This window comes from Xenopus tropicalis, chromosome 7 (assembly GCF_000004195.4).
Source record: "Xenopus tropicalis strain Nigerian chromosome 7, UCB_Xtro_10.0, whole genome shotgun sequence".
Classification (NCBI taxonomy): Eukaryota; Metazoa; Chordata; class Amphibia; order Anura; family Pipidae; genus Xenopus; species Xenopus tropicalis.
In genome coordinates, this window is record NC_030683.2 from 91653353 (window position 1) to 91669367 (window position 16015).

Below are 16015 nucleotides of genomic sequence, written 5' to 3' on the forward strand. Positions count from 1 at the left end.
TCTCAGTCTGGCCAAAGGCTGGAAGATACCATTGCAGCCTAGAGACAGTTACATGTCCCAGCCTGGACAAAGGCTGGAAGATACCATTGCAGCCTAGGGACATTTACATGTCTCAGCTTGGACAAAGGTTGGAAGATACCATTGCAGCCTAGAGACAGTTACATGTCTCAGCCTGGAGAAAGGCTGGAAGATACCATTGCAGCCTTGGGACATTTACATGTCTCAGCTTGGACAAAGGCTGGAAGATACCATTGCAGCCTAGAGACAGTTACATGTCTCAACCTGGACAAAGGCTGGAAGATACCATTGCAGCCTAGAGACAGTTACATGTCTCAACCTGGACAAAGGCTGGAAGATACCATTGCAGCCTAGAGACAGTTACATGTCTCAGCCTGAACAAAGGCTGGAAGATACCATTGCAGCCTAGAGACAGTTACATGTCTCAGCCTGGGCAGAGGCTGGAAGATACCATTGCAGCCTAGAGACAGTTACATCTCTCAGCCTGGGCAAGGGCAGGAAGATACCATTGCAGCCTAGGGACATTTACATCTCTCAGCCTGGGCAGAGGCTGGAAGATACTATTGCAGCCTAGAGACAGTTACATGTCTCAGCCTGGGCAGAGGCTGGAAGATACCATTGCAGCTTATAAACAGTTACATGTCTCAGCCTGGGCAGAGGGTGGAAGATACCATTGCAGCCTAGGGACAGTTACATCTCTCAGCCTGGGCAGTGGCTGGATGATACCATTGCAGCCTAGAGACAGTTACATGTCTCAGCCTGGACAAAGGCTGGAAGATACCATTGCAGCCTAGGGACATTTACATCTCTCAGCCTGGGCAGAGGCTGGAAGATACCATTGCAGCCTAGAGACAGTTACATGTCTCAGCCTGGACAAAGGCTGGAAGATACCATTGCAGCCTAGAGACAGTTACATGTCTCAGCCTGGGCAGAGGCTGGAAGATACCATTGCAGCCTAGAGACAGTTACATGTCTCAGCCTGGACAAAGGCTGGAAGGTACCATTGCAGCCTAGAGACAGTTACATCTCTCAGCCTGGGCAAAGGCTGGAAGATACAGTACTTCCAGTGTTTCAGTGACCTGTTATAAAATAAAAAAATAAATGTCCTAGATCATTTGGGAAACAAATGCCATTTTAATGGGTTCTTTGGATAAAAGGATTCTGATTGATGGGGAACTATCAATGTATACCTGTCTCACATTGGTTTTTATTTTTTTGTGTGGTGGAACACACAGATCACAAACCATCGTTTTTTTCATGGGTATAAATGTTTACATTAAAGGGGTAGTTCACTTTAGTATTTATAAGGTAACTTTTAGTATTATGTAGACATTAATTGTCTGACAATATTTAGGGGCACATTTACTAAAGCACGAACGCTCCGATCGTATTTTCGACTATTTTTTTTCGGGCATCCACACGACTTTTTCGTACGGTACACGACTTTTTCGTACAGTGCACGACTTTTTCACCCGTTTGCACGAAAAAATCGGAAAGGTTTTACCGCTGTTTACAATTGTTCGGTACGAAAATTTTGTGACTTTCGGATTGCCAATACGATATTATCGTGACTAATACGATTTTTTCGTAAGCATTTTCGGGATATTTGCGATCTTCCGAAATTTTCGTTTCCAATACGATTTTTTCCCATTCGTGATTCGGATTTGTGGATTAGTAAATGTGCCCCTTAGTGTTTTTACAGCTATTTAGCAGCTCTCCAGTTTGGCATGTCAGCAGCTATCTGGTTCCTAGGGTAGGCAGTTGCTTGATATGACTAGAACTGGCCATACACGTGTATATTTTTATAAGATCTTTTAGTAGGCAGGACTAAGTTTATTGTGAAACAATTGTTTAAAAGTACGATTTGTCTGACCCCACCCCCTCTCGGCTGCTTATGGATTATCTATATGCCTTATGGTATAGCATCCATTATATAGTTTGAAAGATTTTATTATAATCCGTGATGTTTTATAACTTGTTTTTTCCTCTTTGTTTTCCGATCGACAAGATATCCACAGGCAAAGAAGACACATAGCATATGATTTGCTTTTTGAAGCAATGTTTTGTTTCTTTCTTTGTTATTGAAATTTAGTATATGCTTTTTTTTGCAATGTACTCTGTATTCTACATAAATAAAAATATAAGTTACAAAAAAAGTACAGTTTGTCCATCAACAAAAACAACCATTTCAAGTGATATTGTCTAGCTGAAGCTGGGAAAACTGTTAGTAGCTACTCGCTTGGCCCTGCAAACAGTTGGACAATGGACAAAAAAGAAAAAAAAATTAAAACCTGCTTGAATGTCTGACCAATTTCGGATGAAGGATTGCTAGATATATGATTGTTTGGTGCACACTAACCTTACAATAATTTAACAGTTTTGTCTGATTGCAGTGAAATTGGTGGTCACGAAAGGAAAAATCATTATGTTTATGGCCAGCTTAGGTAAAGGACTAAATATTAAGTAGTAAAATGTAACTATAAAACAGAGCAATAGTTTTTGGCTGCCAGGGTCAGTGACCCCCATTTAAAAACTAAAAAGAGGCAGAAGAGAAAAGCAAATAAGTTATAAACTAAAAAAAAAAAAATTAAGGACCAATTGCAAAGTTGCTAGGAACAAGACATTCCATAATATACTAAAATGTGAACCACTGCTTTTATGAATGTACATAAAACATAAATGTTGTTGAAACACAAATGTTGTGTGAGATACTGGGTATCTAGAGTTGGGTATACAGATGTAGGTCCTTAGTTTGTGTGACAGTAGTGATACATTTTTGTGAATATTACTGCAATATAATTGCTTTAACCCTCATCATTAAGGGTGATATATCCAAGTAATATAAGAATCCCTGTGCATATATTTTCCTACTTTGCCTATATCCTTTCTGGCACTATAGTATTTGTTAGTAAGTAAAGCAGGCAGAGTGTTTCATGGCTGCCATTGGCACAAAAACAATAATACAAAATATCAGAGTGCACACCTTACCAAAACATGAATAAAGAGCAGTACACTGGAGAAAACCCATTTAGCAACTCCAAAAATAATCACATAAACAAAAAAGTGTCTGGACACTCAAAACTTGCAAAAGAAAAAAATATTATTAAATACAAAACATAGAAAATAAATCCCAACGCGTTTCAACCCAATAATGGGTCTTCATCAGGGGAAAAAAAGTTAAAAAGGGGGCAGGAAGAACTAGATATTTACCATGTTCACTTCTGAAATGTGATCAATGCTTGTTACTTCAACATCTACAGCAACAATCACAGGGGCACCTGCCGAGTGAAAAAAGGGGAAATGATAAGGATTAAAAATATACAAATTAAGAAAAAGCGTTTAGAGGCAGTATATTTGACTGTGACTATATCACTCTATAATTTGCCTTTGGGTATTAACAAGGCTTCAGTTAAGGGCCTCATTTTCTGATAATCTTAAAATAACTAATTAAATAATTTCAAGTACTTGAAAACATTTGAACTGACGTTAAAGTATTAAAGTGGCTGTAATCTACATAATTGGAAAACCACACTGGAGTTCTGGATACAACAGATACTATGAATACAACTGTTACTGACACTCTGACACTCTGATGTGTGCAATGGTGCTAAATGCGTCAGGACGTTTGGGTATGTCTTCCATGTGGTATGTCACGTTTTTAATATGGTTTTTAATCATTGTATTTAAACAACTGGGTTAACAAACTTAACTTATATGAGCAAAAGTACACGTACTTTGGGCAAAAGCAAGCATCTCTGTAATATCATCCCTACAGACCATTCTACTGACATTATTATTAACCATTATTTATAAAGTGCCAACATATTTCACAGCAATGTACAAAAGAAGGACACATGTCAAACGTACAGATTACTTGCAACAAAAAAGGTAAATATGCTCATTAAAAACTAATTGGGGATATTGTGGCATGGACTTCTTGAAGGGCATCTAGGATTACCCTGTTGCAATATAGGCAGCTTTACTAAAATGTTCTTATTATATGGGAAGTTCTGGTTAACAGTACTGATACTATCTGTGCTAGAATTTATACTATGTGATATTCTCTAAGCATTCTTTTTGACAGGCAGGGTGTGGGGGCTGATTGGAACACTCTAAATAAGAAATCTTTGCAGGGAGCAAATTTCAGGGAAAATTGTTTGCACATCATACCATAAAAGGGGTCATTTATGATCTACAAAAAATGGGTGCTATCCACTAAGTTTTTGCAGTTTGTGCTGCACACTAAGGGGCACATTTACTAATCCACAAATCCGAATCACGAATGGGAAAAAATCGGATTGGAAACGAAAATTTCTGAAGATCGCAAATATTACGAAAATGCTTACGAAAAAATCGTATTAGTCATGATAATATCGTATTGGCGATCCGAAAGTCACAAAATTTTCGTACTGAACAATTGTAAACAGCGGTAAAACCTTTCCGATTTTTTTGTGCAAACGTCCGAAAAAGTCGTGCGGCGTACGAAAAAGTCGTGCGGACGCCCGAAAAAAATGGCAAAAATACGCTTGGAGCATTCGCATGAGCACTCGAGCGTTCGTGCTTTTGTAAATGTGCCCCCTAATGGGCTGTTGCAGTTCTCTGCACTTCAGTTATAATGCACTAACCTGTGGTTGCCTCATGAATACAGTACTGTCTGCTTTTGGCAGCACTGTATTCATAAAGAGTGGGATGGGGAGACAGGTAGGTTTACCTCCTCCCTCCCTTCCTCCCCTAACTTGCGTGTCATTCAGGCAGGAGGTATGGATTGGACTTGGGTCTACCAACACTGCGTTCTACATCTTATGCCAGAGTGCAGCCAGACCCTGACAGAAGTGCTTTGTAGATGAGCATTACGGGATATGCTTTTTTGCACCTTAGTGCTCTTGCACTTTTGTCCAGAGTCTTTGTAAATGACCCCTCTGGTTTTTTAAAAGTGTAAAAAAAATTGCATTAGAAACAGAATAATGCAGTAATGTGTATTTGTCGGTATCATTTAAAAAAATTCTGACAAAAAAGCATTTGGAATTCTAATGTATAGTACCTCCAATTCCAGGTCTAAAGTTCCTTGCATATCCTTTCATTAAGTCATCCAAGTTAGGCACCCAGGATATTTCAATGTTCGATCCAATAAACTCTCCTATATCTTCTGAATGACTGTTGAAACAGAAATAGCCATAGAGATTTAGTTCACCCAATATATATATGGGGTGAACTAATTCTCAGTATAGAAGTCTACAGCACATTTAACATTGTAAAGTACAGGAATTTGCATAGATTTTTTGTGAAACTTGGCTATTAGCCAAGTGTGTGCAAGTATGTGCATTTTATATACTGTCTTATATATCTAGTCGTTGTATTAGTTCCATATGCTCAAGGATAGTAATTTTTTATATTATATTATAACTTTGTCTTCAATTTACACCTTACTTTTCTTCTATGTTACTTCTCTGTGCCTAATGAGAATATTGATGTATGTATGACAAGTTTGAATTAATATATGACTGTATAACTGTATCAATTCTATTAATCCAGTAGTTTTAAATACATAGTTGGACAAAGACACATAAGCGATGATTTGAGAGGCCCTTTGGATTCCTTGTTCCCACAACAGATTGCTTAAACTATTGTTTCCTGATGGCTGGCAATATTAATCTAAAGTCAAGGAAAAAAAATAGTCACTTGAATATCAAAGGACTGAAGTTCATTAAAGGTGACAGATGGCAATTGAAAGTCAAATACAATGCAGAACAATTTGTGTTATCCTGGGACAAATTATGACCTTGAGAGCTGCATAAGAAGCACAATCTGTTATGGAAAACCTAGTAGCTCTGATCATTGCATGTAGGTTGTCAAAAAAAATCACCTAGAGAGTGCAAATGATAGGTAACCATTATTTTTTTTTAATATACTTTATAAAGCGTCTGCATATTTCACAGCATTGTACAACAGAAAATAACAGTGGGAATAGGTATAACATCTTCAATGGTATCTGGAATTAAAAGAAGACAGCAGAGCTTTTAGTGGTCAGTGCGATACTAGAAGCATTCTTGGCTGTGTGCAAAGTAACATCGTTTCTTGTGATCCAACTAGTACAAACTGAAGCTACAGGCAAAACAAGCATTGTTCCATATTCTACAAAGCAAAGCAAGCTTAAAAGGTATATTGGTGCACACAATATAATATGTAACAAATAAATTAGAATTATATACTTTAATATAACATTAAGGTAATAACAGGAAATAAATCAATAAATAATGTAATGGCAATACTAACGTCCTCTCTAGTTCAGTTGTTTTTGCAAAAAGTACTTTATTTGTTTTCGTGCAGCAGTGCAGCTCGATTGCAAGAAACAAAAAAAAACAAAAACAAAGAAGAGCAGCAGACAGCATTTGCAACTTAAAGGACCAAATAATGATTAGTAAATAAAAGCAATTTCTCTCTGTGCTGTGTGTAGTAATGTAATACAGCACCTGTAACAATATTCATAGTGTGCATTGGAATTTGGAGAGCAATAATAAGATATATATAAATATAAAATATATACAATTAATTTTATCTGTAAAAGGCAAATGAGTAGAAGTCAGATAGTAACACTTAAAGCACTGCTTTTAGCAAGAAACTAATTACCTGAGACATAAGGGCATCTGGATGCAGGTTATGGAAATGACCAACACAGTCCATCTAAGACTTTCCATGTCTGTCCGAGTTAGTGGATAATAAGAAATTACAGCTGATTCTCATTAGATTGCTGCAATGCTACCTGCTCCACAATCCCCTTGGTTTAAATGCCAGATTAGTGAATCTACAACTAGGAGAACAGATGTACTGTGCCAGCCAAGACAGCCAACTGCTAAGCTGGAAATGACTTCGATAAAAGCCCAGTACTGTTTCTGCTTCTGTCTTTTCAATGCCTCACTGACCTAATGCCTGGACTTAGAGTGTGTATGCTATTTTTTCTGTGTTATGCCATGCTACTTACAAATTAGGCTTAAAAACGAGAAAGTATAAGGCAAATACTTGGCATTTGGTAGGTACAAGACTTGTGGGGTACATGCATATGAGATTAATTAAATGACAAAAAGTAAATATCATATTCTAGCCTAAAGTATAGCTCTTAAACTGGTAAAAAACATATTTCCTAGTATTCTTTAAAAACTTTTTTTTTTTGCTTACAATCAATTGATTTACATATAACATTTACACTTCACTTTATGGACTTTGTCTTTTTAGCCTAGGTGTTTTTGGGGTATGAAATACATTTTTTGGCTGTAGTGCCAGATACAGGGTTGTACCTTGCACTGAAAATGGCTTCGTTCAACGAAATGCTGCACAAACCTTGATTAGAAAGAATAAACGAAGAGCAATGCTTTCACTATATTATCACTAGAATAGGAAATGTCCTTTCTCTTAAGTGAGTGAATAAGTCTGGCAACACAAAGACAAATGAATCCATGCCCACTAGTAAGGGGACCTAAGTATTAAGACAATTTGAGCTAAGCCAAATATTAGTTTTCTTGGGGATCTGTGCAGAGCAGTTAGCCTGACCATAGCCTTATCCTAATAAAGTCCTTTACAGTGTACACTGTACACTACCCATACACTGTACGACTGGCTCCCAGTTTGGTCAAGAGAAGCAAAATCTAGCGAGTGAGGACTTTAGCTGTCATGCTGACACTGTGGATTTAGAGGGTACAAATCAACAGTATAATAAATATTTTATCCTAAAAAAAGCTCAACAGTAACAGAAAAGCACAAACAGTTTTCGAATGATACATGCCTACATGCCCCCTTTTCTGCCCCCCATGAATACAATGTTGCCAGTTAAATACAGTACTTTATTTATGGGGCACTTTTATTTTTAACCAAAAGTAAACACTAATCGGAAACAGCTATTTGAAAACTGTAACACATTCAGGCCTCTTACACACAGGCATTTCTGTCAGCGTTACCCTGAGGTGGCTCCTTCATGCATTTCAGTGCAGGGGATTGCTTAAAAGAAACACAGGCCTGTATTGAATGGGATCGCATTCATTGTAGTTTAGGCAAAAACTGAACACAGGTGGATTGCATCAAGTTTTGTTCCACCTGCATTCAGTGCCACAATAAATACAGGGCTGTGTTTATTCCTGCGATCATCCAGATCCACAGCAGGGGAGCGCTAGCAGAAAAAGAAGAGCACCTAAAAGTGTAATGCACATCCAGAGTCATGTATTCAAAACCTGTTAAAGGCAATTGTTAAGTATAGGCTTTCCTTTCACCATTGAATGCTGCACTCTGAATTGCCCTGCAATATGGGAATGCCAAGGTGCTTAATATGACTGTCAGGGTGGCAATATTGTGGCCTTAGCACTTTGCCACTTATGTTCTACCCATTGTAAATGAGTACTGTTACATAGTTACATAGTTACATAGTTACATAGGGTTGAAAAAAGACCATTGTCCATCAAGTTCAACCCATCCGAGTAAACCCAGCACACAACCTATACTAACCAATCTATACACTCACATACATAAACTATATATATACAACCAGTAATACTAACTGTAGATATTAGTATCACAATAGCCTTGGATATTCTGCTTGTTCAAAAACTCATCCAGGCCCCTCTTAAAGGCATTAACAGAGTCTGCCATTACCACATCACTAGGAAGGGCATTCCACAGCCTCACTGCCCTCACCGTGAAAAACCACCTACGCTGCTTCAAATGGAAGCTCTGTTCCTCTAATCTATAGGGGTGACCTCTGGTGCGCTGATTGTTTTTATGGGAAAAAAGAACATCCCCCAACTGCCTATAATCCCCTGTTGACTTTTGCTGATGTTTTTGACACTTCTTGGAGGTGTATGGGATCTATTATCTTGCAATTTTAGGATAAGAGATCTTTCTATAATGTGGAACATTATTTCTTAAGGTTATTAAAAAAAAGGTAATTTGCTACTCTGAGGCTGCCCCTAATAACTTATTTTTTTCTGTTGAATTCATTTTTTTTAAAGGACAAGGAAAGGTTAATATAAATTAAAATTAAGTCTAAAGGCATTCTTTTTAAGTACTTACTGCCTATCTAAATTCTCAGATCCCTGCTTGCTTCTCTGAGATATGGTTCTGGCAGCCTACAGCAGTTAGAAGACTACAGTGACATCACTGAAATCTCTCTCCTCTTCCTGTAGGCTGCCAGCGGCAGCCTTCAGTAGCAATGTGCGTTACTTGATCCTGTCTCCTGTTCTGAGCTACACATGCCCACCAGCCAATCAGAAGGGGATCTGCCAGAGGGAGGGAATGAAACACGTGTGCAGCATGAAGCAAGGAGGGAAAGGAAGTGAGAATACCTTTTTAAAGATGGCTGCCTGTTTAAGAAAACAGATAGAAAATGTGAAGCCTCTCTGATTAGCAGCTGTGAGAGATGCAATGGAGAAGATCATTGTTTGGTGTGTTTTCCACAAGTGTTGAAGGTGGGATACAAGTAGCACCAGGTAAAATGCCTGGTTTTGCAGCAGGTAATGCTGTGTTTGTTACTGGCTTAGGAAAAACCAAATGAATAGGTCCCTGGAGTGAATGGAGGGAGAGTAGGAAAGAACTTCCATTCCTTACTCCGTTTATTGTTTTCAGCTGCCCAGCTGTAAGGAGCTGCCTGATTAGGCTGCAGGTGAGCAGCAAATAAAAGGGCTGTGGGATCACACAGTGAGGGGGTTGAGTTGGTTTATGGTTCTTGACTCAGTGAAGGTCACTCTCAGAGCGGGGCACGGGGCAGGAAGGCTGCCTGCCTGTGTTAGGAACTCCCAGAGGAGCTGCAAGGAGCAGAGGGAGTCGTGACCAGGCGGATTAGAGCTGAGAGGAGTCAGCATGGCTTAAGGTGAAGCCTGAGTGTTCACGAGTGGTGGTCACTGTGGACGTGTGAAAGTCACTGGGGACAGTGAGAAACCCCGTAAAGGTTCCAGAGTGTGGAATTAACCCTGGAAGATGAGAGCCCTGAAGGAGGGACAAATCATAACCCTGAACTGTTTATGAACTGACTTATGTTGATGTTGGGAAGAATTGGCCCTAAATAAACCTGTGTTTTGCCTGAAGAAGTTGTGTCCCGGTCTCTTATGCTCCAGATACTCTGCATGCCTGCCTACCATTGCTAATTCCCCCAAAATTGCGTGTACAGGCAGTCAGCATGTCACACAGCAGAGGGGTAGAAATTATTTCTTGGCTCCAAGATGGCAATCAGACCAGTCTCTGGATCAACTTGTACTATGAGCTATCTCCCATAACCTTGTATTTCCTCGCTTGTTAAAAAGCCATCCAGCCCCTTAAAGGAGAATTCAAGTCAAAATTTAAAAAGCATACTGCCCAATAGTCCTCCTATTGTTTAGTAAAAACACCACACTTTTGGCTCACCTAATTAAATATTTACTCAGTCACACTTACTTCATATTTTCTATCTGTTTTCTTGAACAGGCAGCCATCTTTAAAAAGGTATTCTCCCTTCCTTTCCCTCCTCACTTCATACTGCACATGTGTTTGATTCCCTCTACCCCTCCCCTCTGCCAGATCTGCTTCTGATTGGCAGGTGGGCATGTGTAGCTCAGAACAGGAGACAGGATCAAGTTACACACATGTGCATTGCTACTGAAGACTGCCGCCTACAGGAAGGGGAGAGAGATTTCAGTGATGTCACTGTAGTCTTCACACTGCTGTAGGCTGCCAGCACCATATCTCAGAGAAGCAAGCAGGGATCTGGGAATTTAGATATGCAGTAGGTACTTAAAAAAATGCCTTTAGACTTACTTTTAATTTATATTAACCTTTCCTTGTCCTTTAAAGCTATCTAATGTATCAGCCAGTATGATCGATTTGGGGAGAGAATTCCACAACTCTCTGTAAAAAATCCTTTCAGATGGAACCATCTTCCTTGTTCGGAATTGGTGCTCTCATGTCCACTAGAAGGACCTACTGGTAAATAAAGCATTAGAGATATTATTATATCATCCCCTTATATATTTATACATCATATCACACCATAAGCACCTCTTCTCCAGCATAAGCAATCCCAATCTGGCCAGTCTTTCTTCACAACTAAGACTCCATAACCGTTACCAGTTTACCATCTTAGATGCCCTTCTCTGGACCTTCTCTCACTCAATAATGTCCAGTTTGAGCACTGTACAGAACCCTGACTCCAAGTAGAGAATGTACCATTGACAACCACCATCCTGTATCCAGTTTCCTATCCATGTGCAAACGACTTCACTAAGACCAACAGAACTTAGTTTAGAAAGCAGTCGTTTGTGGGGAACGGTATTGAACACTTTGGCAAAATCCAAATAGATCACAACTACTGCAACCCCGCTGGCCAGCTTCTTACTAACCTCATCATAAAAAGCAATTAAATTTGTCTGACATGACCTGCTCTTCATAAAGCCATGCTGATTACTGCTCATTATGCCATTCTCCTGAACACAATTTTGAATGTGATCCCTTAACAAGCCTTCAAATATCTTGCCCAGCACTGATGTCAAACTTACTAGCCTATAATTGCCAGGCTGAGATCGTAATCCCTTTTTAAATATAGGAATTACATCAGCTGAATGATAGTTGATTTGTTCATATTTAGCCTATATACATAAACACAGCTATAGTTTGTATATCTGTACACTGCAGCAGCAGTTGATTCCCCAAATTTTTCAGTTACATTATTTGCCTTTCATTGTGTAATAAACAATGAGATCTCTTAATGTTCTTAAACTGTTGTGTTTCTGTTTGGCAAGTATCATGCATACTGCTTGTGCTATAAAGTGATGCACAACACATTATGAGTGATTTATGGTACACAACTGTCATTTATGCAACCTTTAAACCTGTTCTGATTAATTGCATGATACAAAAAAACATAACTGAGAACTAGTGCAGCATTTCTAGCTTACTTCTTTGTTAAGCTAGTTTTCTTTTAAGAAGCACTTGCCCCCCAGGTTAAGCTGTGCTCTACTCCCCTAGACAAGGTGCAAGAGAGCACTTCTGTTTGGGGAAATGACTGTGCTCTACACCTTGCAGGGCTGTTATAAGTCAGGTACAGGGGTTACTGTTGTCAGAGGTCCCTTGGCAGAGGACTGCCCTAAATGGAAAAGCTTAATTTGCAGGTTGCTGAAGGGGAGGGGCTTGTGGTAAGTGAGTTGTGTTTGGGAGGACCATGGGAATATTTGTAGAGTGGCTAGTGGGTCATCAGTGCAGTTTGGCTGGGTCAGATCAAAAGCTCTTCCTTGAGATGTTGTGTAAATTTAGGAACCCATATAAAAATATAATGCTAAAGAAAAAGCAATAGGTGACAAGGATAAGCTAGAATAGAGCAGGGGGGTCATTATTAAAAGTTACTCCCATGTACCCCCACCTGCTGCTCAGTAAAGTCTGTAATGTGCAGGCATGTATTAGGACAGCCAGTATCAGCAGTATCCTAGCTGCAGTCAGGTAAAAGAATGATAGTTGTTTTAATGCTCTCTGATGATTTATTGTTCAGAAGTTGAACTATATGCATTCAATCACCTGTACTGGCAGATAATAAATACCTGTACTAGGTTACTGAAAATAACTGTAAACAACAAACATGGGCTTATAAGCACTCAAAAGATACAAAAAAAAAATAATGTATTTATTTAAAGCTACATTAAAATGAATACCTCTAAAAACATCTCCACTTGGCGAGTGCTTCTACATTTGGTCTTTTATGTGTCCATCATTATTTTTTTACTGAAAATAACTCTCAGATAAAAGTTTCATCAGGCACTGGTCTGATTGCCCTCGACATAACGAACCTGACACACATGTCTGATTTCATACTATACCACTATGGTATTAATTGACTAGACTTTGTTAAACTATAATTTATCTTCCATTATTGCTGCAGACTTTCATCTCCAAAATTAACGCAGCGCCTGTGTTAAGTGCAAATCATTTGTCTTGCGAAAGCTGCTGATATTTACACAAGTGTAAGAACTAATTTTAGCGAGTTATGTGGTGGCAATTTAGGTCAAATTGTGGATATTTTTTGTAGACAATATAACTGTTACAAAAGACAATACAAATTAATAGTTTATATAAATTATCAATACATTGCACTGATAAAGTATTTTTTTTATTAATGTATTATCTAATTCATTATGGACAATTATTAAATAACTGCTATTAGTAACACTGGTCGTGTTAATTGTCATCACATCTAACCCCCTAGACAATTTTGCCTTACTATTTCACATTTCCACTACTTCACTACACTACACTTTCCGGGTAGTGAGAGAAATTGGTGCCATTTTGGCATGGATAGAAAATATTTTAGTATAAGACTTAAGTAAATACATTGTGCCATAAATGTGCAAAGAAAGACATGAGGTTGCAGTTTTGTAAAACAGCTCTGGTAATTTAATTTTGTTGTTATTTTACAACAATCTGTTTACTATATGTGTGTCAATTGTTGTGTGTAATCGTTTTTTTGCAAAAATACTAAAAAAAAAATACTAGCGCTTGTAAAATAAACATTCTGGTAGTGTAACATACATGATCCAATGGGAAACTGATTCTGGGTCTGATGGGTATTGTAATTAATGTCAAAGTCACAGGGACATATGGACTGAGAGTTGGTGTTACAGTTTGGAGCCAAACACCCCAAGAGGAAGAACAGATTGTACATGTTGTTTGGCTTATGTGTGTTTAATTAGCCAATGCTGTTGGTGAGATAAGCAAGCCAAATATATTACTCTTTAGAAATCATGGATGTGTTTTAATGGCTTATAAAAGTAAACTTTTACATGTTTATTAGTGATATATTATGTATCTTAAAATGTTCAGGCATGACAAAACCTAGTTGTCCTAGCTGTGCAGCATTCCATTAACATCCTCCAAATTACATGAACATATAGTTGCTTGTTAACTGATTATAACACAATATTAGGGTTAAGGAAAGTAGTAAAGAAGATTGATGCCACCCAGACTAAAACGGCAATTAAAGCAGTGACATCTAGAGACCATGAGGGAAAAAAAACAAGGTGGAAATAATTTACCACTTAATATTTCTGTTAAATATAAATTAACACATAAGGGGGCATTTAAAAATGCAGTCATTTATATATTACATTTTTCCTATGGGACTCAAAGCTCTTTTACAGCAATCAAGGCATTAAGTATGCCGGGACATTGGGAGACTTCCAGGGTCACAAGGAATTGCAACAGGGAAGTACAGTATACAGATGAATACGTACCCTCTGTCCTCCAACGCTAAGGGAAAGGCCGCCATCATGCACCCCTCCAGGAATCTAGTCATCATCGCACATTACTGAAAATCTTAGGTCACTGTCACATTCAGTCTTCTCTTAGGTATGTATGCCTTCCTTTTACCTTTTGTCATTTTCTACCCTTTGTTCCCTTGCATGAGTAAGAAGAGAACAGAACACAGTAACTCTTTGGGGTCTCAGAAATATGTCTTGTTACATAGTTACATAGGGTTGAAAAAAGACCAGTGTCCATCAAGTTCAACCCATCCAAGTAAACCCAGCACACTTAACCCACACCTACCAATCTATACACTCACATACATACACTATATATACAACCACTAGTACTAACTGTAGATATTAGTATCACAATAGCCTTGGATATTCTGATTGATCAAGAACTCATCCAGGCCCCTCTTAAAGGCATTAACAGAATCTGCCATTACCACATCACTAGGAAGGGTATTCCATAACCTCACTGCCCTCACCGTGAAAAACCACCTACGCTGCTTCAAATGGAAGCTCCTTTCCTCTAATCTAAAGGGGTGACCTCTGGTGCGCTGATTGTTTTTATGGGAAAAAAGAACATCCCCCAACTGCCTATAATCCCCTCTAATGTACTTGTACAGAGTAATCATGTCCCCTCGCAAGCGCCTCTTTTCCAGAGAAAACAACCCCAACCTCGACAGTCTCACCTCATAGTTTAAATCTTCCATCCCCTTAACCAGTTTAGTTGCACGTCTCTGCACTTTCTCCAGCTCATTAATATCCTTCTTAAGGACTGGAGCCCAAAACTGCACTGCATACTCAAGGTGAGGCCTTACCAGGGACCTATAAAGGGGCAAAATTATGTTCTCATCCCTTGAGTCAATGCCCTTTTTTATACAAGACAGCACTTTATTTGCTTTAGTAGCCACAGAATGACACTGCCTGGCATTAGACAACTTGTTATCAACAAAAACCCCTAGATCCTTCTCCATTAAGGAAACCCCCAACACACTCCCATTCAGTAGATAGTTTGCGTTTATATTATTTCTACCAAAGTGCATAACTTTGCACTTATCAACATTGAACCTCATTTTCCAGTTTGCTGCCCAGTTATCTAATTTTGTCAAATCGCTCTGCAAAGCGGCAGCATCCTGCATGGAACTTATAGTTTTGCACAATTTTGTGGATGTCTGGACTGATGAAAGCTTTCAATATTTATACAAAGCTCAATATATTAACACAGATAAAAAAGATCAGTTCAACTTTCTGTCATGTAATGGAATGGTGTTGTATTTTGCCTCATTTCTGACAGCTGGAACTTTTGGTAGAGCTCTTAAAGGGAACTGTGCACCTTTTTTAACTTGTATTTATCGTAGGTTTAAACAGTGAACACATACACAGCAAAGGAGCAAACCTTCAGCACCTTTCCATTGCACATTACCTGCCATGGGGCAGGTGGAGCTTTTTGCAAAAATAAGTTCATTATTTAGACTAGAGAAGCCCAGACATGGGAAGCATAAGTATGGACTAACATTGTCAGTACCAAGGTATATTAATAAATGTGTTTTGCTTCCTTTCAAATTGTTTGTGTAGGATTTTATGCTTGAATGATTTTATTTAATAATTATTTGGAAAATACCCCATTAATAATTTTAGCACCAGGCCTACGAGGTTCTTAAACCACTGGGTCCAAAACAAAGGAAAATTTCTTCCCCCTGTATTTGTTGGGAGTCGAAAAGATTTATTTCACTTAACACTTATATCACATG

At 38.5% G+C, this 16015-nt stretch overlaps 1 protein-coding gene across 1 annotated transcript in view; it reads right to left on the bottom strand.

Annotated features, from left to right (window-relative positions):
* The window catches only part of gabrd (gamma-aminobutyric acid (GABA) A receptor, delta), a 119733-nt gene extending 105425 nt beyond the window's left edge, over positions 1–14308 (bottom strand). Inside the window, exons 1-3 of the mRNA XM_018095783.2 lie at positions 14247–14308; positions 5060–5172; positions 3229–3296 (exon numbers count right to left, since the gene is read on the bottom strand). Of these exons, the coding sequence (XP_017951272.2) occupies positions 3229–3296; positions 5060–5172; positions 14247–14308 (243 nt within the window). The remainder of the gene's footprint in view (positions 1–3228; positions 3297–5059; positions 5173–14246) is intronic.
* Positions 14309–16015: the final 1707 nt, after the last annotated feature.